Here is a 25757-nt window from a genome sequence, read left to right on the forward strand (position 1 = left end):
TCCTGATTGCAGGTTCGCGCTGTATGCCGCAACCTTGGCTTCAGTAGCATCTCGACACTCTTGGTCGTACCATGGGTTTCTAGGAGGAGGCTTCCGGTACCCAAGTACGGATTTCGCGGCATTTTCCATGAAGTGGGCATTGGTTGGCACTACGCCGTTCTATCCTCGGGACAAGGAGTGCTTTTATCAAGCAGTTGGATCAGTCGAGTGGAGTATGCCGGTGCCATCCGTGCAGTCTCAGATCGAACTTCATGCCCCATGTTCAAACGGCTGCGAACCTTTGCTGCAACAAGGTAATGCTACGAATCTTTATTCGCTCCACGGATCGATCGTACATCTAACACGCTGGATGAATGCCTTCCACCTTCCAACGTGGTCAATTTAGTTCATCGTGGCTTTGTGAATATTTTTATGTTGAAATCTGGTGCTACTAAATACCATGTTTTTTGCGGCGGCGAAATCTGTCAGCCTCAGCCCATTACTGGCTGAGGTTTTCCGACTGTTGGACCAAAAACGTCTTCCTTCCCTATCTTCGCATTAAAATCTCCCAGAGCGATTTTAATATCATGGGCGGGCCAGCGGTCATATTCTCTCTCTAGGCTATTCTCGTCCTTGTCTTCCGTCGGGGCATGGGCCAAATAAGGCTGATGTTGAAGAATTTGGCTTTTATGCGGATTGTGACTAGCCTCTCATCCACCGGAGTAAAGCTGAAGACAAGGAGTTTCAGTCTCCGACTAACCACAAATCCACAGCCAAATTCATGCCTCGTGTTATGGCAGCTATGGAATAGTTCATCATCGTTTGATGTTGTAATGACGCCATTCCCACTCCATCGCATTTCCTGTAAGGCGGTAATATCTGCTTTGTACTTCTCTTATACATCCGCCAGCGCGTATACTGCACCTTCTCTATAAAGTTTGCTGACATTCCAGGTGCAGATCCGTTTCGTTTGCGTGGCTTTTCAACGTTGGTGTTTTTGTTGTTTACGACAGTGTAATTTGCTAAGAATTTTCAACACCCCTTTTGTATCCTTTTTTTCCCATTCGTGAATCGTTATTGAAGTAATTGTGACATACTTTTGCGACAGTAAAAAATTAAGAAAATAGAACAGAATACGCTTTAAAATATTTTATTTTCACAAAACGAACAAATTTCCCTTTCACTTGATTGCCCAATAATTCAAATAATAAGACAATACAGGCAGAGATATGACCAAAAAACAAAATAAAAAGTGGTCCAGAAATGTGCTCAATTGATAAATTTTGTGGTGGTGGTTTTTGTATATGGCCCGAAGATAATTCGGCCAACATTTCCTGCATATGAAGGTTAGTGGAACGTATTTTATACTTGGGAAAAAGAAGGAAGAAAAAGAATCGAAATAAGAGAAAGAAGTAGAAAAGAAAGAAGAAAAATGTTTGATTTTGTCTTTCAGAATAAAACAAAAGTAAACCTACATGTCTCTCCCAATAAATGTATAGACCTGTCTCTAAACAAAAAGAAATGTGGCGATCCAGTAAAGGCATTAAGGGCCAACCCATAATGGCAACAGCTCGCGTCCAATCGAAATAGAGATCATCTCTTAAAAGCTGAAATAAGTTTGTTAGACTATTGGTGTAATATCTAACCTTTTAGGAAACTATTATCACAAAGACTTACAATTCTTGTTTTTAAACACGCCATGGTTATATAATCTCCAATATTCAAGGACCCACTGTACAAACGTTCCAAAGCCAAACCATAGTCACTACGAAAGCTGGCATTGTATAAGAACTCATAATCACGCACCTCGAAGCTTTTCGTCAGCAATTGCTCATGCTTTAAGTCCGACTGTTCCACAGTGGTTATCCAAATGATGGAGGGTGCTCCCCACTTCCATTTGGTGAGTGACCATTTGTCTATGGTATCTATGGGAGAGTTGAACAATGGCATGGTCAAGAGAGATTTCAATTGCCCACTGTAGGTACTCTCCAGAGTAATGGTGGCACAGAGTAGAAAGGCCAGGAACACCCTGGTAGCCACACGTTTAAGACTTGGAGTTTGAGTTAAGAGAGAAGTTTTGATCATTGTTTGTTAGGAAGAAAAAAATTGTGTTTGATTTTTTATATGGTATACCCACTTAACAAAAAAGCAAAGAGAAAAATTATAAACTTGATTTTTTTACAGACTTTAGTCTTTGTTAGAAGCTAAAAAAGAATTGCTTGAAACATAGATTATCCTGTATTTGTGCAGTGAAAAGAGGAGGTTCAAGGTGTTAAAGTAAATGTGTTAAAATTTATACCAGGTTTAGTATGACTTCTTCTATAGGTGAATATAAAACAAATACAAATGCGATAAGTTTGGCCTGGCAGAATCTAACACCAACGATACTAAGTGGTTGTGACGTACTATGCACATGTAGAAACTTCTGCGCCAAGAGATTGTGAGGTCCAGAAGTCACATCGCTCGTTTTCGGTCACACATTTGCAACGAAATCACATTAAATTATTGAATTTACATAAACTTTTTTTTCCTATTTTATCAATTACATGAATTGAAAATTACATAGGAACTATTGTACAAAATCCTTAATTGTTTTCAATACCACTAGCCTAAGTTGGTTCATGTCTGGTATTGTGTCCCCACCTAAGTGCCGATATGTGTTAGACGCGAAAGCCGGGCAATGACAAAGGAAATGGTCCAACGTCTCATTATCTTCCCCACATGCTATCAGTTGCCGCACCGATTTTACATCAGTGAGCTCGTAGTCCCTTGTGTCCCGTTATGATACCAGTAGCTATACTGACCTCCTTCTTACTTCCTTTCAGTAATAGCCTTCTCACAATCTGGATCTCCCCATAGGATTTTCGCCGTCCTACCTACCGTTTTGATGCTCCACAATGTTGCATGCGCATTTGTCGCCCACTCCCATAACTCGGACTGCGTCGACCCGAAAGGCTTCGGGTTAACAAAGTTTATTGACGGCAGTCCTCTGGCCTTCACCGCCAAATTGTCTGCCCTTTCATTTCCCCCAACTCCGATATGGCTCGGCACCCAAACGATGCGGATTTTCCCATCCTCAGAGTAGGCGTTAATTTCCTACTTACACTCCAAAACTGTTCGTGACCTTACCGACCTGTTGTTATTGCCCTTATGGCAATTTTACTGTCCGCAAAGATGTTCAGACTTGACGTCTTCGCGATATCACCACACCACTTCACGCATTCCGTGATCGCCCGGATATCCGCCTGCAGGACCGTACTATGGTCAGGCAGTCTAGACCCCCAGGCCCACTCTGTTCTCTAGCTTTAATCAAGACTGTGCCGATCGCAGCAGTGCCTCGCACTCGACTTCAAGGTTCATCTCAGGTATCGGAAACCTCTTTCCTCCCTTCCAGGTTTCTTATCGTCGCCTCGATTATACCGCGATGGTATGAGCTGATTCCATCCTCAATCCATTCTTGCATCGCCTTAAGTCTCATGGCCGTTGTGGCTGCCTAACACTTAACCTGTATGTCAATGGGTCGGATATCTAGAAAAGTCTCCAGTGCCCTAGTGGTCGTGGTCCTCCTCGATCCGCCTATGCCAAGACATCATGTTTTCTGAACCTGTTGTATGGTCCTTATGTTGCACTTTTTCTCCATAGCAGTCCACCATACTACTGAGGCGTAAGTAAGTATTGGTCTAATCACGCTCCTGTAGAGCCAGTGGACTCTTCTGGGATTCAGGCCCCATTTCGAGACTACAGCCCGTCCACTGGTGCCCAACATCTGTAAGCCTTCTCAGTACGCTTCTGAATGTGACACTTCTAATTAAGTTTCTTGTCCAAGATCACACCTAATCGTGTTATTGAGGAAACGTGGTGCGTTAAATTAGCCCACCTACGTCTTCCTCGTGAACAGGCATATTTCAGTCTTCTCTGGGTTAACATTGAGACCTCTGGGTCTACCCCAGTCATATACGATATGCAAGACCTGTTCGGGCCTTCTGCATAGCTCATTCGGATCCTTACCCCTTAGAAATGTTATAAAATCGACTGTGTAGCAGACGGGTTAAGTTCCCTTCTCAGTCAGAATTTGTAATAGGTCATTTATGGCGGCCACCCATTGGAGTGGCTATAAAATGTCCCCTGTGGCATGCCCTGTGCCACTTTCTCCCATATATTTATGCCATGGGACATCCAGTCTCTAAGGACCGGGTCCACCCGGTACTGGTTTAAGGATTGGATCAGTGTGTCGGTCCGCACATTGTTAAAAGCCCCTGGATGTCAATGCACGTTTTGGCATCGAAGGATTCTTCTATTTTATGCACAACCTCGTGCGGGCCAGTCTCCACCGTCCTTCCCTTGACATAGGCATGCTGTGTGTATTACTCTTTATCATGGTGTCCACAATACGTTCCATGGTTTTGCCACGTCATAATTCTCATGTCCTTTGTCATATCCCAACTTTAATATCCTACATCATAGTTGTTTACAACATTTGTGCAAAATAGTTCGAAAACAATAACGCGTACGATGAAAGCAACAAACATCATAGCAAGTGGCTGTGATGCTGCCATGATCATCAACAAACCGTTGGGTGACAACAACTACCACCATCGCGAGTGTTGATGATGACTACAACATTGAATGCGAGTGGGGACCAAACAGCAGTACAACGAGATACACACCGCTGGTTACAAGGCTATGCCAAAGCAAAGCGAGTTGGTGATGCTGCCGTGGTGAAGTTGTCAACGGAAGCTGGCTATAAAAGGCGCCGTGTGTGAGATCAGTCGGTCAAGCAACAATCGCTAAAGGAATGGAGGTGGGGAATTGACCTCCGTGATACACCATTCCGTGCAATATAGACGTAACATCGATTCCCTCGTGTCTCCGAGTCCTCTTGCATAGTGATGTACCCGCAAGCACACTAACATCGTGTCTTCGAGTCTTCTTACGTGGTCGCGTACCCGTAAGCTCCCTAACGTTGATTATTCTGATTATTATTCCCGTGTCTCCGTGTCTTCTTGCGTGGTGACGTTCCCGTGTGCACTCTCACCCCAATTCTTCTCATGTCTTTACACGTGTTGTCGCACCCATGAACAACATATCATTAATTCTCCTCGTATCTTGGAGTTTTCTTACGTGGTGACGTATTCGTAAGCAATCCAACAGCGATTCTCTCCATGTCTTCTAGTGTTCCTACATGGTGGTGTACCCACCGGCATAGTCTGGTAATTCAGCAACTTCCGATCCTTAACCAGATTCTTCCGGTGCCGTACGAGCCCTCTTGCGCGGGGACAGGCCGTTCACGCATTATTTCGAGGCAACGTGATTTTTAGCACCGTATCAGTTGCCCTTATCGTTCACGCAGCACTACACGAGACCCTAGACTTAGTTTGAACACATACACGATCCAACTCCCGTTCCCGACCAAGTCGACTTTTTACCCTCGATTGACCCCTGAGCCTAGTAGGTCTGACCACCGCTTACCGTCTCGCTAACATGGCCGCCAGCCGCCCCAAATCAGGCGAAGTGCCGTACCAGGTCGTGCGGGCCAGCCATCTGTCCCTTGAGGAACCGCCGAGTCAGACGAAGTGGCGCACGACAACCAATCCCACGGCAGATGGTTATATGTACCGGGTAGACCCGATGTAGTCCTTCATCGGCAAGGGCTGCCGCCCGATCAGACAAGGTGACACACAACATCCAATCCCACGGCAAAAGCTTAAAACATGAATCAGACAGCACTCGTTGATGATTACACCCCGTTCCTTAATGGAATATTCATGGCCAAAATTATATTAAATTCTATATATTAGCTTATACACCGATTTGGACCATACAAGCATTTTTCGTACTTGGCACGGTTGTTGGAAGTCCTAACAGAACCCTACGAGCAAAATGTTAGCTAAATCGGATTATAATAGCGACCTTTAGGGGCTGGAGACGTCAAGTCGAAAGACCACTGTGCCTCTAGACCAAAAGGCATATCAAACGGGTCTAACCAACATTCATGCAGACATGTTAGCAGATGCGGTGGAAAGCTACCAGGTGAAAGGACCGCCTCACATTGCACCTGTCGTTATTGACCTCACCCGGCAAACCATAGTAGATCTAGTTCAATTACGATCCGGTAGATGCAGCCGCCTCAACTCCTACAGAGCAAGGATTGATACCGACGTGCAGGATGTACGTCCCGATTGTGACCAGGGATCCTTTCGACAATCCTTTTCGGCAATCCCTTGGCAGTCGGTTGTACGTACCGGATTGACCCGATGGAGTTCTTCATCGGCAAGGGCTGCCGCCTCAGTGTATAACACACTGCTATAACAACAACAACCCTTTCGACTCAGACCCAGATCCCTCTGGTCGATATTATGGATATTCAAAAGAATCAAGCAAACAAAAGATAGAACACAACACACTGCTACAACAACAACATTTTATATGGGAGCTATACCCCAATCTAAGCCGAAAGGACCCATTTGCAATCCTAAACACCTACATCACTAAGAAGTATCTGTGCAAAATTTCGTCCATACTATGGTGGTGGGTATGAAAAAAATTAATACTTAATGCTTATGATGATGTAAATGATTGTGATTTAGTAGACTTTAACTGCATTTGCTATGAACATGGACAAAATTAAAATTCTTGGTGTCAAAGCAAACTACGGTGCATATAAATTTCTTTTTTTTTTGGCATATGCCACTTACGAAGTATCTGCCGATGATTGTTGTATGAAGACAGCGAAAACATCCAACATTGTCTTTTCCAGAGTTTTCCAACCATATTTTTTCTTCTTAATAAGCCCTGAGCTATACTTATAACCCAAACGATTGGCTGAATATTTGAAAAGTTGGAACACCAGGGCACAAGCAATCATGGCCAAGAAAAGAGATATCCAGAGTGGAGTAGAAAATGGCATTATGTTGATGCGCCAACGAGGATATTGTCTGTGATAAAACTAGGGTTGAAAAACAAAAAGAAAACTAAGCAGAGTTCCTCTTAAACCTACGATGGTCCCGGACCCATTATAGTGACTGCGGATCTGGCTATAAACCTTGATACTTCCGTAAGGCTATTATACCAATTATAAACACAACCTATGGCCAATTCCATGTGTTGTTCATACAAATCGCCCAGCATACCCTCTGTTGTTCCATTTTCAAATATAAAGCCCCAATTATCGGGAGGATCTAGATATAGATGTAAATTCAGTGTTTCTTGCAATATTACATACATTTTGGAATTTCATACTTACATGGTATCAGTCTCAGATGACAATTACGCATTTGACAAAAAGTCCTCACCAAATCAGCTTCGGCACCTTCAAACATTACAGTTTTATTGGGACCATGTGAATCGACACCGTCCTCATCACCTTCCCCAGGTTCCTATAGAAGAAAAAATGTGTGTGTTTCTAATAAGAAATGGAAATTTTGTAAGGAAAATGATCTATTAAAAAATCCTTACAAATGTATTTAGTTCGGCCGTGCCGTGGTGGATACAGACCACCATGGATAAATATAATATCCTATATTAGTATAACTCCATTATATTTTTAGTTATGTCCAAATATGGGCCGATTTGGTTTAGATCTCCCGATTTGATTTCCTGAGACCATGGAAGCCGCAATTGTGAGCCGATACCGCTAAAAGTATTTTGTTATGACTTCCAACAACTGTGCCAAGTACGGTCCAAATCGCTCGGTAACCTTACATAGCCCCTATCAGGGACGTAGCCAGCATTCGGGGGTCGATAGCCTGCCATCCCTCCACACCCAAAAAAAATTGTTTGTCGAAAGAAAAAATTATATTAAATTTATTCTAAACACAAATTTCAGCACAATTTTCTTTATATAAAAAAATTTTCTGATGTCGGGAGGGGAGCGGACCCTCCCCCTTACCCCAAATGTACGAGCCACAAATAAAAGTGGACCTATAGTGACTCAAATGAAAGGTATTCAGGAGTAGACTATGAATATAATATTAACCAGTAAAAAAAGGCAAAAGTTGGGCGGAGCCGACTATATAATACCCTACATCAACCCTACAATTATAAACTCGGGCAAAATATAAATATATATGTATATGAGAGCTATATGTAAATCTTAACCGACTTTTAAATAGAACGTTTGAAAATTGTTGTTACTACGGCCATATAAGTGCAAATCCGGCGGTAAATATGTATGGGTGCTACATCCAAATTTGAACCAATTTTGATGAAATCTCGCCGATATGTTAAGATCAGTAAGAAAACAAACCGTGCCAAATTTTGTGCAGATCGGTAGAAATTTGATGTTACTACGGCCATATAAGTGCAAATCAGGCGATACATATATATATCCAATTCTGAAACGATTTTGATGAAATCTACCAGATATGTTAATCAGCAACAGAACCGTCCATGCCAAATTTTGTTCAGATCGGTTGAAAATGGTAGCTACTACGGCCATTTAAGGGCAAATCGGGCGATAAATATATATGGGAGCTATATCTAAATCTGAACCGATTTTGATTAAATTTTCAATATATGTTAAGATCAGCACGAAAACCATCTGTTCCAAATTTTATGCAGATAGGTTGAAAATGGTAGCTACAACGGCCATTTAAGTGCAATTCGGGCTATACATATATATGGGAGCTATATCTAAATCTGAACCGATTTTTACCAAAATCAAAAGCATCCGTTCTTGCACAAAAGTGATATGTGCAAAATTTCATGATGATTGGACTACAAATACGACCTGCACTTTGATTACAAGAATACATGGACTCACAGACGGATATGCCTAAATCGAATCAGAAAGTGATTCTGAGTCGATCGGTATACTCATCAATGGGCCTAGCTCTTCTCCTTCTAAGCGTTGCAAATAAATGCAAAAATGCAAATTTTGCCCATGAACATTCCACTAAGGAACAGGGGCAAACTTCTCACATATCAATGAGTGCAGTCCGATTCAAGTTTAAGTTCAATGATAAGGGGCTTCCATTTTACAGTCGAGTCCGAACGGCGTGCCGCAGTGCGACACCTCTTTGGAGAGAAGTTTTACATGGCATAGTACCTCACAAATGTTGCCAGCATTAGGAGGGGAAAACCACCGCTGAAAAATTTTTTTTCTGATGGTCTCGCCAGGATTCCAAACCAGGCGTTCAGCGTCGTAGGCGGACATGCTAACCTCTGCGCTACTGTGGCCTCAAACAAACAAATGCCACGGTGGTGGTGTAGGGTATAAAAATTGGGTCCAAATAACTGGGGGGCCGCCCCACCCCCAAAACCCCCTAAAATAGGTTTATTGGCGATAATGGCAATATGAGACTCATATGAAAGGAATTCGGGAGTAGATTAAGCAATGGTCGGGAAGGAAGAATAGGCTTTTTAATTTCTTGACAACGGAAGGTAGTCAATCTTCCCCCGCCACCCCAAAAACACCACCAAAAACCAAAAATTGACCGATAGAGACATATTGGTATCAAATGAAAGTTTTTATAGAATAGAAAACGAATATGGTATTACAAATTAGGTTCAAGGAGTCGCCCAATACCAAAATTCCCCCAATCAATCATATTGGATGTGCATATCAATATAGGACTGAAATGAAAAGTATTCGGGAGTAGACTAGAAATATGACATTAAAATATTGGACGTGCATATCAATATAGAACTGAAATGAAAAGTATTCGGGAGTAGACTACGAATATGACATAAAAATGAGCTTCAAGTAATTGGGGATCGCCCCAGCCGCCAAAATGGGAACATTACTCGAACATAATATATGAGACTCAAATGATAGGTATTTGGAGCAGTGAAAGAGTAGTGGAGCAGGTTTGATTGAAATTTTAGCTCAACGATAAGAAGCCTCCTCTTTATAGTCGAGTCCAAGTGGCGTGCCGATAAGCACAAACTTTTTTTTGTCACTCGATTCTTTCGCCGAGTCATTGAAAACAGCTGATTCTACAAAAGGAAAAAAGCCGTTTTCAATGACTTGGCGAACGAATCGAGTGACAACACGTAAAAGCGTGCTAAGTGCGACCTGACCGGACCTTATATACCGTCCACCATGGATCTCATTTTTCATTTTTCGCCCGATATCTCTTTCTTACAGGCAAACAAAGGATAATGGATATCATTTGTCAAGCTTTTGAAGCTATTTAAGGTTATCGATCGATTCGAACCATACATGGTTTAGATGTTGCAGGCCATAGTAAAAGTCATTGTGCAAAATTTCAGCGAAATTGGATTAGAATTACGCCCTCTAGAGACTCAAAAAGTAAAATCGGGAGTTCGGTTAATATGGGAGCTATACCAGGTTATGTACCGATTCAGACCATATTTGGTACGTATGTGGAAGGTCATAGCAGAAGTATTGTAGTTAAAATAATGTTGAATCAAACCGCATAAGAATTGCGCCCTCTAGAGGCTCAAGAAGTCAAATCAGGACATCGACTTATATGGGAGCTATATCAAGTTTGGACCGATTTGAACCATACTTGGCATGGTCAAAATAAAAGACTTCGTGCTAAATTCCAAATCGTATAATAATATCGCACTCTAGAGAATAAATCGACTTAGAATGTCCAGACGATCAAGAATATCCTTATATGTTTTGTTGGGTCTTAGATGAATATTTAGTTTACCCCCCATCCTGTGGTGGAGGGTATAAAAGAAAAAATAATAACATTAAATGGGTAATTATTCGCAGTTGTCGCAACTATTATTTTGACATTAACTAGGCCAACAAAAGTTGCCCAAAAAGTAATTGCGGATTTTTTAAAAGAAAGTAAATGCATTTCTAATAAAACTTAGAATGAACTTTAATCAAATATACTTTTTTTACACTTTTTTTCTAAAGCAAGCTAAAAGTAACAGCTGATAACTGACAGAAGAAAGAATGCAATTACAGAGTCAGAAGCTGTGAAAAAATTTGTCAACGCCGACTATATGAAAAATCCGCAATTACTTTTTGCGCAACCCAATAGTAATTCGATTGAATTCAAAAATAGTCAAAATGATGACAATGTGATGGGCGAACATCTCCCAACAACAAATTCAGCGCCATCTATTGGGGAAAATAAATTATTTTAATACCAAAGCCAACCCGAACAAAGATATAGAGCGCGAGAGGTACAGCAAAGAGTGTTCAAAGTTTATCATATGCTTTTCACTACTTTTTGACAAGTTGCCTGCCCATCGAATAAATAAAATGTAGGAACTAAATTTTGACTGTTTTCGGTTTTATTTGTTTTAACCCTCCTACCCTGGGACAAGCTTTTAGACTGCTGTGGAACAGTCTAAAAGTTTGTTTGTTTGTACCATATAGACTTAAAAAGGGCTGAACCGATTACCTTGAAATGTTCGCGGACTGTATAATTTTTTGCTTTCGGAAGGGGGCCGATCTTCTCCCTTATCGCAAAAGTTCTACCCAAAAACAAAAGTTTACCGATCGGGATAATATGGGACTCAAATAAAAGGGTTTGAGAAGTAAAATACGAATTTCGTATTAAAAATTGGATCCAAGTGACTGGGGAAGCTCAACCCCAAAACCCCCTAAAATAGGTTTATTGGACGATCAAGACAATATGGGACTCAAATAAAAGGTATTCGTGAGTAAATTACGAATATGGTCAGGCAGGCGGAATAGGCGTTATATTTTGTTGATATCGGAAGGGGCGTTACCCCAAAAAAGACAACCCAAAATCAAAAGTGGACCCATAGGACAATATGGGTATAAAAAAAGGCATTGAAGAGTAGAATGCGTATAAGTTACTAAAAATTGGGTCCAAGTACTTACACTGGGTCCAAGTACCCTTAAACTGAACTTATTTCCCGAACATACTAATATGGGACTTAAATGAAAGGGTTTCAGGAGTAGAATACGAATTTCATATTAAAAATTGGATCCAAGTTACTGAGGCCGCCCAACCCCAAAACCCCCTAAAATAGGTTTATTGGGCGATCATGACAATATGGGACTCAAATAAAAGGTATTCGTGAGTAAATTACGAATATGGTCAGGCAGGCGGAATAGGCTTTATATTTTGTTAATATCGAAAGGAGACGAACCCTCTCCCGTTACCCCAAAAACACTACCCAAAATCAAAAGTGGGCACATCGGAACAATATGGGTATCATATGAAAGGTATTGGAGAGTAGAATGGATTGTATTCGGGAGTAGCAAATGAAAGTTATTCAGGAGCAAATTGCGAATATGGCAAAAAATTAAGTGTAATGGGTGGTTTTCCCACCTCCAAAACCCCCCAAATGGGCATATTTGCCGACATTGACTATATGGGATTTAAATAAAAACAATTTGGGAGTTGATTAGGAAAATTACATTACAATTGGTGTTGAGGTATCTAGGTGGCGTTTAAATCACCTCAAATAGGTTTTTGACCCCTCATGGGAATATGGGACCTAAATGAAAGGTATTTGAGAGTAGAAAGGATATACAGTTTTGGGGCCAAGTGTTTGTGGATTAGCCCCAAATTACCCCTTAAACTGAACTTATTTCCCGAACATACTAATATGGGCCTCAAATGAAAGGTTTTTGGAAGTAAAGAACGAATTCAATATCTTCTTATGGGGCAACGTAGTGGAGTGCTAACCCCAGCCCCAGCCCCAGAACGCCCTCCACTCGGACATAAAGGTTGATTTTTTAGCAACTCGATAAACAGTCCAGGAACGTTGGTGTTTTGTTTCAATATCAAACATCTTCAGTTTGGTCTTTAATTTAACCCTGAATCGTCTTTCCAACGAACAACGCTTACAAATTATTGAATTTTATTATCAAAATGAGTGCTCTGGTAAGAAAGTGCAATGCGTGCTTCTTCCATTTTATTGACGAAGCTCAATTTTGGCTCAATGGGTACGTAAATAAGCAGAATTGTCGATGTTGGAGTGAAGATCAGTCAGAAGCATTGCATGAGCTACCAATGCATCCAGAAAAAGTCACAGTTTGGTGCGGTTTATGGGCTGGTGGCATCATTGGACCGTACTTCTTCAAAGATGATGCGAATGGTAATGTAACTGTGAATGGTGAGCGCTACCGTGGGATGATATCCAACTTTCATTTGTCCAAAATGCAAGAGCTTGACTTGCATGACATGTGGTTTTAACAAGACGGTTCCACATGCCACGCAGCACGTGTAACAAGGGACTTATTGAGAGGCGAGTTCGGTGAACATTATATTTCACGTTGGGGGTCGGTCAATTGGCCGCCTAGATCGTGGAATTTTTTAGACTTTTTTTTGGGGGGTTATGTTAAGTTAGTTAGTTGGCGCAGTGGCGGTCAACATTTGCATGAAATAAATTATTGGGTTGACCAAAAACAAATTGCGGATTTTTTAAAAGAAAGTAAATGCATTTTTGATAAAACTTAGAATGAACTTTAATCAAATATACTTTTTTTACACTTTTTTTCTAAAGCAAGCTAAAAGTAACAGCTGATAACTGACAGAAGAAAGAATGCAATTACAGAGTCACAAGCTGTGAAAAAACTTGTCAACGCCGACTATATGAAAAATCCGAAATTAATTTTTGGGCAACCCAATACATGGACCGTACTAATGATTCAAAAAAAGATGTCATGCATTTTTCTGAAATGTATGTTTTTTTTTAAACTTTCCTATAGCTCTTAAAAACTCACCCTTTATATCCTTGAAACGAGTGTCGTTTTATACCCTCCACCATAGGATGGGGATATACTAATTTCGTCATTCTGTTTGTAACATCTCGAAATATGCATCTAAGACCCCATAAAGTATATATGTTCTTAATCGTCGTGACATTCGAACTAGCCATGTCGAATTAGCCACGTCCGTCCGTCCGTCTGTCGAAAGCACGCTAACTTTTGAAGGAGTAAAGCTAGCCACTTGAAATTTTTCACAAATATTTCTTATTAGTGTAGGTCGGTTGGGATTGTAAACGGGCCAAATCGGTCCATGTTTTGATATAGCTGCCATATAAACCGACCTTGGGTCTTGACTTCACGTATTGTTTTGATATCACTCCCAACAATTGTGCTAAGTATGGTTCAAATCGGCTCATAACGTGATATAGCTGCTATATAAACCGATCTCGGGGCTTGACTTTTTAACCTCTAGAGGGCGCAATTCTCGTCCGATTTGACTGAAATTTTGCACGTGGTGTTTTGATATCGCTTTCAACATTGCATAGAATGGTCCTGATATAGCTGCCATATAAACCGATCTCGGATCTTGACTTCTTAAGCCTCTAGAGAGCGCAATTCTTATCCGATTTGGCACAAATTTTGTACAGCGGCTTCTACCATGGCCTTCAACATACGTGTGCTATATGGTCTGAATAGATTTATAGGTTGATACAGCTTCCATATAAACCGATCTTCCGACTTTGCTGAGCCCCGAATCGGAGTATAACATGATATAGCTCCTCCTCCGTCCTTATTCATTATTCTTTGTTTGCCTAAAAAAAGATACTGCGCAAAGAACTCGACAGATGCGATCCATGGTGGAGGGTATATAAGATTCGCCCCGGCCGAACTTAGCACGCTCTTACTTGTTTTTATTGATTTTTCAGCACTATCCAACAAATCGGATCACAAATGAGGATTTAGCAAGCGGAAAAAATTTTTTGAAATGCCGAGGTTACCTACTTTAGTGCCGTGCCAAGAGGCGCTCGAACCATGTCTTATTATTTTGCGCGTGATCCGGATAACAGCTCAGCTCTAACCATTAAAAATTTCAAAAAGTTTTCTCTATCCGTTCACAAATGGCATATTTTTCAGTAGTTTTTTTTTCGGTTTTATCCGCTGTGTGACGGTAAATTGTGAGTGGTACATCACAATTTGGTTGCCAGAAATTCAAAAAATGAACAAGAAAAGACGAATCATTGTTCACCATGACAAGGGGAGCTCTGACACATCGGCATAAACCAGCAACTTTTATGGCAGGCAAAAACGCCGCAGTGATGCATCATTTGGTGTGCAGCCATGACTTGGGGCCTAATGTCTTCTCTTTTTTCCCGCATATTAAAATGAAAATTTAAATCCAAAAATTTGTGATTGATGAAATCACATATCAAGTCTCCATCACAAATACTTGTATTCACCTATTTCCATCTCATAACAATTCTTTATGCATAAAATTGACAAACTTTTGGGAATATTAATGGAGTCGACACTTGGACGGCTACAAAGTGATTAACATAATTTGCGGTCTACAATCAGTTTCTGCCATAACCACAAATGGGGGTGCAATCTTGTGGTTGTCCTTTTGGCTAATGGAAGTATTTATATCGGTCTCATTCTACAGACTCCTTGTTGTTAAATGAGGTATACAATTAGGAACGCCCCTGTGTTGGAGTTGGGGTAAAAGGAGGGGAAAAGCATTTAAATCAATAATGGCCATCTCACACTTATCGCTATGGCAATTGCCTTTAGGGTGCCAAGAAAAAGAAGACTTACATTACAGCTCACTCCCCAATGTAAACAGTCGATATTCTGGTACAACTACTCCATCCGCAATTATATGTTCTGGGATGTGTGACTATGTGTGTGTGTGTGAACTTTATTCCTGTATTGACAATTGAGTGTGAATAAAAGTTTTCTTGCCCCCTGCTAACTCCCTGCCAGCCTCTATTGGACGAGGCGAAACGAATTGACTGTTGTTTGGCAAAGAGCCCAACATCAAGCAACAACAGTGTTGGCGATAGATAAACATATGCCACAACATATGTTTACAATTAAGTGACACCACGACACAACTTACAACAGTTTGCTGAGTGACGCCGAAGTGGAGGCGAAGTGATGGTCTGTTAGTTGGTGACTCCTGCAACACCAAATGAAAAACTTCAACCTCAGACTTATGTCGAGAAACTTAACCAGCAATAAAGTGTTCTGGCAAAAGTTTTCCTTGTTTAACTTTCTGTTTTCTTTGCAATTCGCTATGGAGATGGTACTCGCTCTTGTTGGGCTGCCTTGGGCTGTTTACGCGTGTGTGCATGTGTGTTGGGGGCGATGCAAAAGTGTTATGCATTGCACACACATAGGTGTGGTGTGAGGGCGATTGTATGCATTTTAATTGCCAAAAGGAGAACAGTGGCTCAAGTGAATTTTGACACAATTTTCAGAAAAGAAATTTTTCATGGAAAAAAATCGTATATATATATAAAAATCAGTTTGTATTTGTTTGTCGGTTTGTTTGTTTGTGTGGCCGAATCTTGGGAAGTCACCACCGTGGATTCTGCCAAAAATTTATATAAACTAAATTTAGTTGAAGGGCATAATTTTATTTCACACACCAAACTTCTGTCAAACCAGCAAAATTAAAGCTTCTAGGAACCAAACAAGGACAATCGAGAGACCGGTTTATATGGTAGCTATGTCAGGTTATAGACCGGTGTGGACCGTACTTGGCACAGTTGATGAAAGTTAAAGCAGAACACCGCATGCAAAGTGTCAGCCAAATGGGACAAAAATTGTGGCTTCTAGGGGCTCCAGAAGTCTAATCGGGAGATCGGCTCACATGGGAGCTATATCAGGTTATAGACCGATTCGGACCGTACTTGACACATTCGTTGGAGGTCATAACAGAATCATATGTGCAAAATTTCAGCCAAATCGAATGAAAATTTTGGCTTCCAGGGGCTCAAGAAGTCAAATCGGGAGATCGGTTTATATGGGAGCTATACCAGGTTACAGACCAGAGGCTCAAGAAGTCAAAACCGGGAGATCGGTTTATATAGGAGCTATATCAGGTCATAGACCGATTTGGATCGTACTTGGCATTGTTGTTGTAGGTCATAACAAAATGATGTGCAAAATTTTAGCCAAATCGAATGAAAATTGTGGCTTCCAGGGGCTCAAGAAGTCAAATCGGGAGATCGGTTTATATGGGAGCTATACCAGGTTATGGACCTATTTAAACCGTACATGATACAGACATTGGAGGTCATTAGAGAACACCATATGCAAAATTTCAGCCAAATCGGGTGAAAATTGCGGCTTCCAGGGGCACAACAAGTCAAATCGGGAGAACGGCTTATATGGGAGCTATACCAGATTATGGACCGATTTGTACCGTAATTAACAAAGTTAATTAACAGAATGATATGTCCAAAATTTCAGCCAAATCGTATGAAAATTGAGGCTTCCAGGGGATCAAGAAGTCAAATCGGGAGATCGGTTTATATATGAGCTATATCCAAATCTAAACCTATATGGCCCATTTGTAATCCCCAACGACCTACATCGATATTAAGTATCTATGCAAAATTTAAAGCGGGTAGCTTTACGCGTTTGATCGCTATCGTGATTTCGACAAACGGACGGACGGACATGGCTAGATCGAATCAGAATGTCGAGAGGATCCATAATATACAATATATACTTTATGGGTTAGCAGACCAATATTTCGAGGTGTTACAAACGGAATGACTAGATTTGTATACACCCATTCTATGGTGGTGGGTATAAAAACGACTGAACCGATTGTTCTGAAATGTTCACAGATGGTACGGTTTGAGACCTCGGTGAAAATAGGGTACTACATTTTTCATATCCGAAGGGGGAGCGGACCCTCCCCCTTAATACCATTTTCAAAAACGCCGAATTTCGGAGATGGGTGCATCGATTTAAGCAAAATTTTGTATGCCTCCCTATGGTACCCCAAAAACACGAAAGTCGTATACAAATTTGAAGTCAAATAACTTGGGGGACGCCTCATCCCAAAACTTACACGAACGGACATATTTACCCATTGGGACAATATGGGTATCAAATGAAAGGTATTTAAGAATAGAGTACGAATTTGGTATACAAATTTTACCTTAAGTGTTCGGGGTGGTCCCCAACCCCCAAAATACCCCCTAACAGGACACTTAACCGCTTTGGACAATATTGGTATCAAATGAAAGGTATTTAAAAGTAGAGTATAACTCTGACATTCAAATGTATTCCTTGGTGACTAAGGGGCCTCCCCCACCCCAAAACCCCGAAGCAGGGCAATTTTACCAATTGGGACAATATGGATATCAAATGAAAGGTATTTAAAAGTAAAGTGCGAATTTGATATAAAAATGTATTCTTTGGTGCCTGAGGCGTCTCCCTACCCCCCAAAGCCCCTCAACAGGACATATTTACCGATTGGGACAATATGGGTATCAAATGAAGGGTTTTAGGAAAATAAGTACAAATTTATTATAACAATTTGGTCCAAGATGTCCACGGGGCCTCACCAACATTAAAAACTCCAAAGCGGGCATGAATGTCCAACATCACAAAATGGATATCAAATGAAAGTTCTTTAGGAGTTTACTAAGAATCTGGTATACACCTTTGGCAGCATTTGGGACCGGCCCACCAATAAATACGATTCTATAGGACATGAAGTTCGATCGGGATAATATGTCAATTAAAAGAAAGGTCTATGATAGTATATTTCGAATCTAATGTTGTTATAAGGATTCAAGTATCTGGGTCACTTCCTACCGTTCCGCAGGACAGTAGATCGCGACAATGCAAATGCAAATTTTGCCCATGAATATTCCACTAAGGAACAGGGACAAACTTCTCATATATCAATGTACCGAGTCTGAACGGCGTGTCGTAGTGCGACACCTCTTTGGAGAGAAGTTTTACATGGCATAGTACCTCACAAATGTTTCCAGCATTAGGAGGGGAAAACCACCGTTGAAAACTTTTCTGAAGCTCTCGCCAGGATTCGAACCCAGGCGTTCAGCGTCATAGGCGGACATGCTAACCTCGGCGCTACGGTGGCCTCCATCGCGACAATAAAATACTCAAAAAAATTGTTTGGTTCTTAGCGTTCCAATAAATGCAACGCCAAACTGTCATGTACGATGACCGACAATATATTGTACTCAAATGAAAATACGTGTCAGAGGGCAATCCCCCTCCCCCTATCCTACCGAAGAATAAAAAGGAAATACAAATAATATATGAATAATATGAAATAATATGAAATAATATATGAAGGCCAATCAGGATAGAAAAGAACAGAAATTAAAGATTTTTGGTAGTAGAGTACACTTTTTACCCTCAAATTGGGATGGACATAGGAGGACCTGTGGATCTTTAAGAATTTGATATCCCAAGTGGTCGCCTTGAAATATGATTTTAAATGTAGATAACCAATACAAAAAAATTAATTAGTGTCAATCTGAACGAGACCCGAAACCCTGAATATCTTGGTAGCCTCCTTAAAAATGCTTGAATTGGGGCTTAAAAGAAAAAAATTTGAGAGTAGAGAACGATACTGATATTTTCTTAGGGCTAAATACGTGGTTTGCCACCCCACCCTGCATAATCCTTAAACTGGACATATTTGTGGATTATGGCAAAAAGAGGTTCAAATCTGTATCTGTTTCATGGCCAAATGTTTCAGGGACGCCTCAACTCATAGACTCCCCTTATATCATACATATATACCCACTATAGCAATATGTAGCTCCAATATGGTTTTTGGAAGTAGAGTATGAATCTGATATCCACTTTCGGGGCAAAGAGTTTGCCTGCTCCAATCCACCACCAAATCCAAGAGAACATCCAAACTTTAATGGGCGGACTCTCCCCTTACCCTATTTGCAAAAACGCCAGATCTCGGAGATGGGTGGGGCGATTTAAGTGCAATTTAGTTTATAATAACATAAAAACCGAAATTTGTATCCTTACCCCATACCGGACATATTTACCAACCATAGCAATATAGGGCTCCTATGAAAGGCATTTGGGAGAAGAGCACCAATATAATATCCACATTGTCGCGAAATATCTGAAAGGCCGTTCCAGCATCCCCAAACAGGACCTATTTCCTGACGTGACCATATAGGGCTCAGATAAAATTAGAGAGTGAAAGACGGCGGAGCGGGCCCTGTCCAGCTAGTCTTATATATAGCAAGTAAAAGTGTGCTAAGTTCGGCCGGACCGAATCTTATATACCCTCCACCATGGATCACATTTGTCGAGTTCTTTTCCCGGCATCTCTTCTTAGGCAAAACAGGATATAAGAAAAGATTTGCTCTGCTATTAGAGCGATATCAAGATATGGTCCGGTTTGGACCACAATAAAATTATATGTTGGAGACCTGTGTAAAATGTCAGCCAATTCGAATAAGAATTGAGCCCCTTGGGGGCTCAAGAAGTAAAATAGAGAGATCGATATATATGGGAGCTGTATCGGTCTATAGACCAATTCAGATCATAATAAACACGTATGTTGATGGTCATGAGAGAATCCGTCGTACAAAATTTCAGGCAAATCGGATAATAATTGCGACCTCTGGAGGCTGAAGAAGTCAAGATCCCAGATCGGTTTATATGGCAGCTATATCAGGTTATGAACCGATTTGAACCTTATTTGACACAGTTGTTAAAAGTAAGAATAAAATACGTCATGCAAAATTTCAGCCAAATCGGATAGGAATGGCGCCCTCTAGAAGCTCAAGAAGTGAAGTCCCCATTTCTGTTTATATGGCAGCTATATCAGGTTATTAACCGATTTGAACCATACTTGGCACAGTTGTTGGATATCATAATAAAACACGTCGTGCAAAATTATAATATATAATATTATTATATCATTATAATCGGATAAGAATTACGCGCTCTAGAGGCTCAAGAAGTCAAGACCCATGATGGGTTTATATGGCAGCTATATCAAGACATGGACCGATATGGCACATTTACAATACCAACCGACCTATACTAATAAGAAGTATTTGTGCAAAATTTCAAGCGGCTAGCTTTACTCCTTCGGAAGTTAGCGTGCTTTCGACAGACAGACAGACGGACAGACGGACCGACATGGTTAGATCGACATAAAATGTCACGACGATCAAGAATATGTATACTTTATGGGGTCTCAGACGAATATTTCGAGTAGTTACAAACAGAATGACGAAATTAGTATACCCCCCATCCTATGGTGGAGGGTATGAAAATCAATTTGTGTTCTTTTGTTGGTTTGTTTGTTTGTGTGTTCCGTATAGACTCAAAAACGGCTGAAAAGATTGTCTGGATATTTGAGAAAAAGTGCCCAACACTACCCAAATAGGACAAATTTCCTGACCATTGCAATATGGGGCTGAAATAAGAGGTATTGTAGAGTAGAACACGAATCTGATTTATATTCAGAGCCAAGTCATTAAGTGGCCGCCCCATCCCCCAAAACACCCCCCAAACCGGACATGTTTGACGACTATGATAGGTATTTGGGAGTAGACCACGAGTCTGATATCACCATTCAAGACCAGCTGTCAAGGGGACGTCCCACCCCCATAAAAACCCCCAAAATAGGAAGTATTTGCCACAAATTGGGTCTTAAAGAGAGTAAAGCTCGATATTGACAGTTTTTATGGCCCCTACCCCAAACCAGATACATTTGCTGACTTTTCCAATAAGGGGTTTAAATGAAAGTTATTTGAGATTAGAAAACGAATTTGATATACAATTTAGAGGCCAATGGCAATATAAAGTTCAAATAAATTACATTTGAGAGTAGAGCACGAAGCTGATATATTTTCGGGGCTAAGTGTTTGGGGGACCACCCCACTCCCAAAATACCCCTAAACCGGACGTATTTTCCGACCATGTCAATGTGGGGCTCAAATTATAGTTTTTGGGGAGTAGAGCACGAAATTGATACCCACTTTCGGAACCAATTTTCTGGGGGGCCAACCTCTTCCCCAAAACAGTATTTATTTATTGACCATCGCAATATGGGGCTCAAATAGAGGTATTGCGAGTAGAATACGAATCTGATATCCAAATGTGGAAAATTTGGCGCACCGTCCTATCCCCAAAACACCCACTAAAGAGTACATATTCACCGGCCATGGCAATTTGTGGCTTAAATGAAAGGTATTTGAAATTAAGGCGTTAAGTTCGGCCGGGTCGAACTTTGGATACCCACCACCTCGGGTATATACGTGAACCACCTTTCATCCAAAATTCGTTGAATATTTCATACCTTATGTCCCATATCAGTTATATCAAAATATGTTCCGATTTGGACCAAATACTAATAAGTACAGTAGCTTTATCTAAAAATTAACCGATCTGAACCATATACGACACGGATGTCGAAAAGCCTAACATTTGTCACTGTATCAAATTTCTGTGAAATCGAATTATAAATGCGCCTTTTATGGGGCCAAGACTTTCAATCGAGATATTGGTCTACATGGCAGCTATATCCAAATCCGGACCGATTAGGGCCAATTTGCACTAGAATGTCGAAGATCCTAACACAAAGCACTGTCTCAACTTTCAGCGACATCGGACAAAGGGGCTTAACGTTACTCACTGTTCTAAATTTCGGCGACATCGGACAATAAATAAAGCATTTTATGGGCGCAAAACCTTAAATCAAGAAATCGGTCTATATGGCAGCTATATCCAAATCTGAACCGATCTGGGCCAAATTGAAGAACAATGTCGAAGGGCCTAACACAACTCACTGTCCCAAACTTCAGCGAAATCGGATAATAATGTGGCTTTTATAAACCTAAGACCCGAAATCGGAGGATCGGTCTATATGGCAGCTATATTCAAATCTGAACCGATTTGGGCCAAATTGACGAAGGATGTCGACGGTCCTAACACAATTCACTATCCCGAATTTTATCAAAATCGGATAATAAATGTGGCTTTTATGGGCCTTAGACCCTAAATCGGAGGATCGGTCTATATAGCAGCTATATCGAAATCTGCACCGATGTGAGCCAAATTGAAGAAGGATGTCGAGTGGCCTAAGATAACTTTCTGTCCTAAATTGCAGCAAAATCTGATAATAGATGTGGCTTTTATGGGCCTTAGACCCTAAATTGGCGGATCGGTCTATATGACAGCTATATCCAAATCTGAACCGATCTAAGCCAAATTGAGGAAGGATTTCGAGTGGCCTAACATAACTCACTGTCCCAAATTTCAGCAAAATCGGATAATAAATGTGGCCTTTATGGGCCTTAGACCCTAAATTGGCCGATCGGTCTATATGGCAGCTATATCGAAATCTGGACCGATCTGGGCCAAATTGAGGAAGGATGTCGGGTGGCCTAACGTAACTCTCTGTCCCAAATTTCAGCAAAATCGGATAATAAATGTGGCTTTTATGGACCTAAGACCCTAAATCCGCCGATCGGTCTATATGGGGACTATATGAAGATATAGTCCGATATAGACCATCTTCGAACTTATCCTGCTTATGGACAAAAAAAAAAAAAGAATCTGTGCAAAGTTTCAGCTCGATATCTCTATTTTTAAAGACTGTAGCGTGATTTCAACAGACAGACGGACAGACGGACGGACATGTCTAGATCGTCTTAGATTTTGACACTGATCAAGAATATATATTTATATACTTTATAAGATCGGAAATGGATATTTCGATGTGTTGCAAACGGAATGACAAAACGAATATACCCCCATCCTTCGGTGGTGGGTATAAAAATGAATCTGATAACCAATTTTGGGGTCAAGTGTTTGGGGGACGCCTCATCCCATAAAATTCCCTTAGACCAAAGGCAATATGGGGTTTAAAAAAATGGTATTTGAGGGTAGAGCACGTTGCTGGTACTTTTTTCAGGGATAAGTCTCTGGGGACCACCGCTTCCTCGAAAACACCCCTAAACCGGACATACATATTTACCGAACAAGCCAATATGGGGCTCAAATGAAATGTATTTAGGAGTAGAGCAAAATTTCTAAGGAAAATCTTCATAGAAAAATTTCACTACGTACAAAATTGTCTATAATTTGTTTTGCTGGGTTTTCAAACCACTGTGCTGCCCTGTATCCTATCGTGTCGTTGTTGTCATTATCAATAATGCTCGTTTGTGTGTGGCTGTTGGCATAGTGGAAAACTTACCACGTAATTAGTTTTAACGTATGGCAGATATGTTAGCGTACCAACTCTCATTACACGTCGTTGTAGATTCTTTAGTTTATTGGGATAAAGTTCAACATTTTTGGCAAATATCCTACAAAGTCCCCAGAACGTATCGAGGTGTATGGCATTCAAATTGCCCTCGGCTCCAACATATCTTTGTGTCCACAATTCAAAATTGATGTTGTGGTACTTGCTGATGCTAGTGACTAGTTTTTGGTTCATCGAAGACGATGTGGGTGATGATGATGCCACAGATGCATTGCCATCGCTTGCCTCCCTGGCAATCGTCTCCCTTGACTGAGCAAAGTTTTTATATGGCGTTTCCTTAGCCACCATGTTTTGCTCATTGCAAGTTTGTTGGATTTTTGGTTTTTGAGTTTTCATAGTGCCTATCCCACTGCTATTACCGCCAGCGTTCTTAGCATTGCTTTGCCGTTGATTGTGGTCCTTGTTGTCCTGGTTGCTTTGCTGGCGACTGTTGTCGTTTGCTGGTGTAACCATTAAGTGATGCGGATAAACTGGAATAAATTTTGGGCATTACCATTTTTGTTTAGTTAACATGCATCCGCGAGCTGGCAGCAAAATGGAAAAACTTAAATCGAAACAAATTTAGGAAGTTGTTGTTAAGTGTTCTGCAGTCATAGTGTTGCCAAAGAGTGATGGTAATAAAAATAAATGGAGTAGATGTAGTTTTTATTGTGTGGGGGGGGGTGACCAAAACCACAGCAACCATAGAACAGAAACAAAGAAAATGTAAGACTTCACCAACATTTCCGTTTAAAAATCTTTTACATTTGGCAATCCACTTTGGTTTCGCCTATGCCCCCTCAACGACAATCTTTTGCTTGTGTTATTTATTGAATATCCCAACTGGAAATACTTTTAAGAGTTTCTCTAATAACTGTCCATTGCAAATGGTGATAACGAAGACCTAGTAGGCCATAATTTTAAACTTCGAATCAAACGTTTCTTGGTGGTTTCACTTACTGTGCTTACATAGTTTATGTCGCCAATGGCAGCCTTACAAAATAGACCGACCCCATTTTTGTTTTGTTTTTTCCTATGCGATTTTTGGTTTAAAATAAGGGCATCACTATGACTTGACACGACACTTGAACTACTGAGAAAGCAAAACAAATGAAAACGAGGCTCTGAATTTATGAATTCCAAGTTTCACTTACATTGTAAAAGCTCTGAGGCCAGCAGTTCTGCAGGATTTTCATGTTCACACAGAAACAAATAGAGTTTATCCTTGAGGCGTAGTGTTGCATAGCGGGTGGCATAGTAGCGAGCATGAAGAAATCTTGAAGTATTTGCTAGAATTGTTATAAAGCCCTGCGGAGTATTGAGAGAACGAGAAATTTTTGCAAATTTTGTTAGGTGAAGTTAAGGTGTAACAAAAATGTAGTACAAAATGCGACATTTGAATTATTACAAAATGTTGCCATTGATTGGAATACAAAGACTACGACTTAAATCATTCCCAAAAAATTGGAAACTGCGGAGGATATAGGCATAATGGTCAAGCGTATCACGAAGGCCCTGAATGACTTGCTTGTGTCAGCATATCCTAGTGTCAAGCTAAGGGGCAAACAGCGACCGCGATGGTGGACGTCAGAGCTGGTTGGTCAAAGGAAGGACTGCAGAAAACTCTTCAACAGGGTGAAAGCCACAAGGGTACCACACGATTGGGACATTTATAAGGCTGAGCTAAGAAAATATAAGTGGGAGAGCTGAGAAAGGCTCAGAACAAATCCTGGGTGGAATTTTGCAGCTCCGTGGAGGATACATCTGAGGCCTCTAGGCTAAGGAAGATTCTGTCCACGAGACCTATTGCGATGGGGTATATTCAGAAGTCAGAAAATGTATGGAAATTGTCTAGTGAGGAAACACTTCGACTACACATTGATT

General features: G+C 40.8%; 1 protein-coding gene across 1 annotated transcript in view; it reads right to left on the reverse strand.

The window, feature by feature from the left end:
- Positions 1-1094: 1094 nt before the first annotated feature.
- LOC106091427 (uncharacterized) overlaps positions 1095-25757 on the reverse strand; it is a 29865-nt gene continuing 5202 nt past the window's right edge. Inside the window, exons 3-10 of the mRNA XM_013257947.2 lie at positions 25028-25181; positions 23826-24364; positions 7223-7355; positions 6977-7157; positions 6675-6914; positions 1657-2029; positions 1455-1586; positions 1095-1346 (exon numbers count right to left, since the gene is read on the reverse strand). Of these exons, the coding sequence (XP_013113401.2) occupies positions 1095-1346; positions 1455-1586; positions 1657-2029; positions 6675-6914; positions 6977-7157; positions 7223-7355; positions 23826-24364; positions 25028-25181 (2004 nt within the window). The remainder of the gene's footprint in view (positions 1347-1454; positions 1587-1656; positions 2030-6674; positions 6915-6976; positions 7158-7222; positions 7356-23825; positions 24365-25027; positions 25182-25757) is intronic.

Source organism: Stomoxys calcitrans, chromosome 2, assembly GCF_963082655.1.
Source record: "Stomoxys calcitrans chromosome 2, idStoCalc2.1, whole genome shotgun sequence".
NCBI classification, from domain to species: Eukaryota; Metazoa; Arthropoda; class Insecta; order Diptera; family Muscidae; genus Stomoxys; species Stomoxys calcitrans.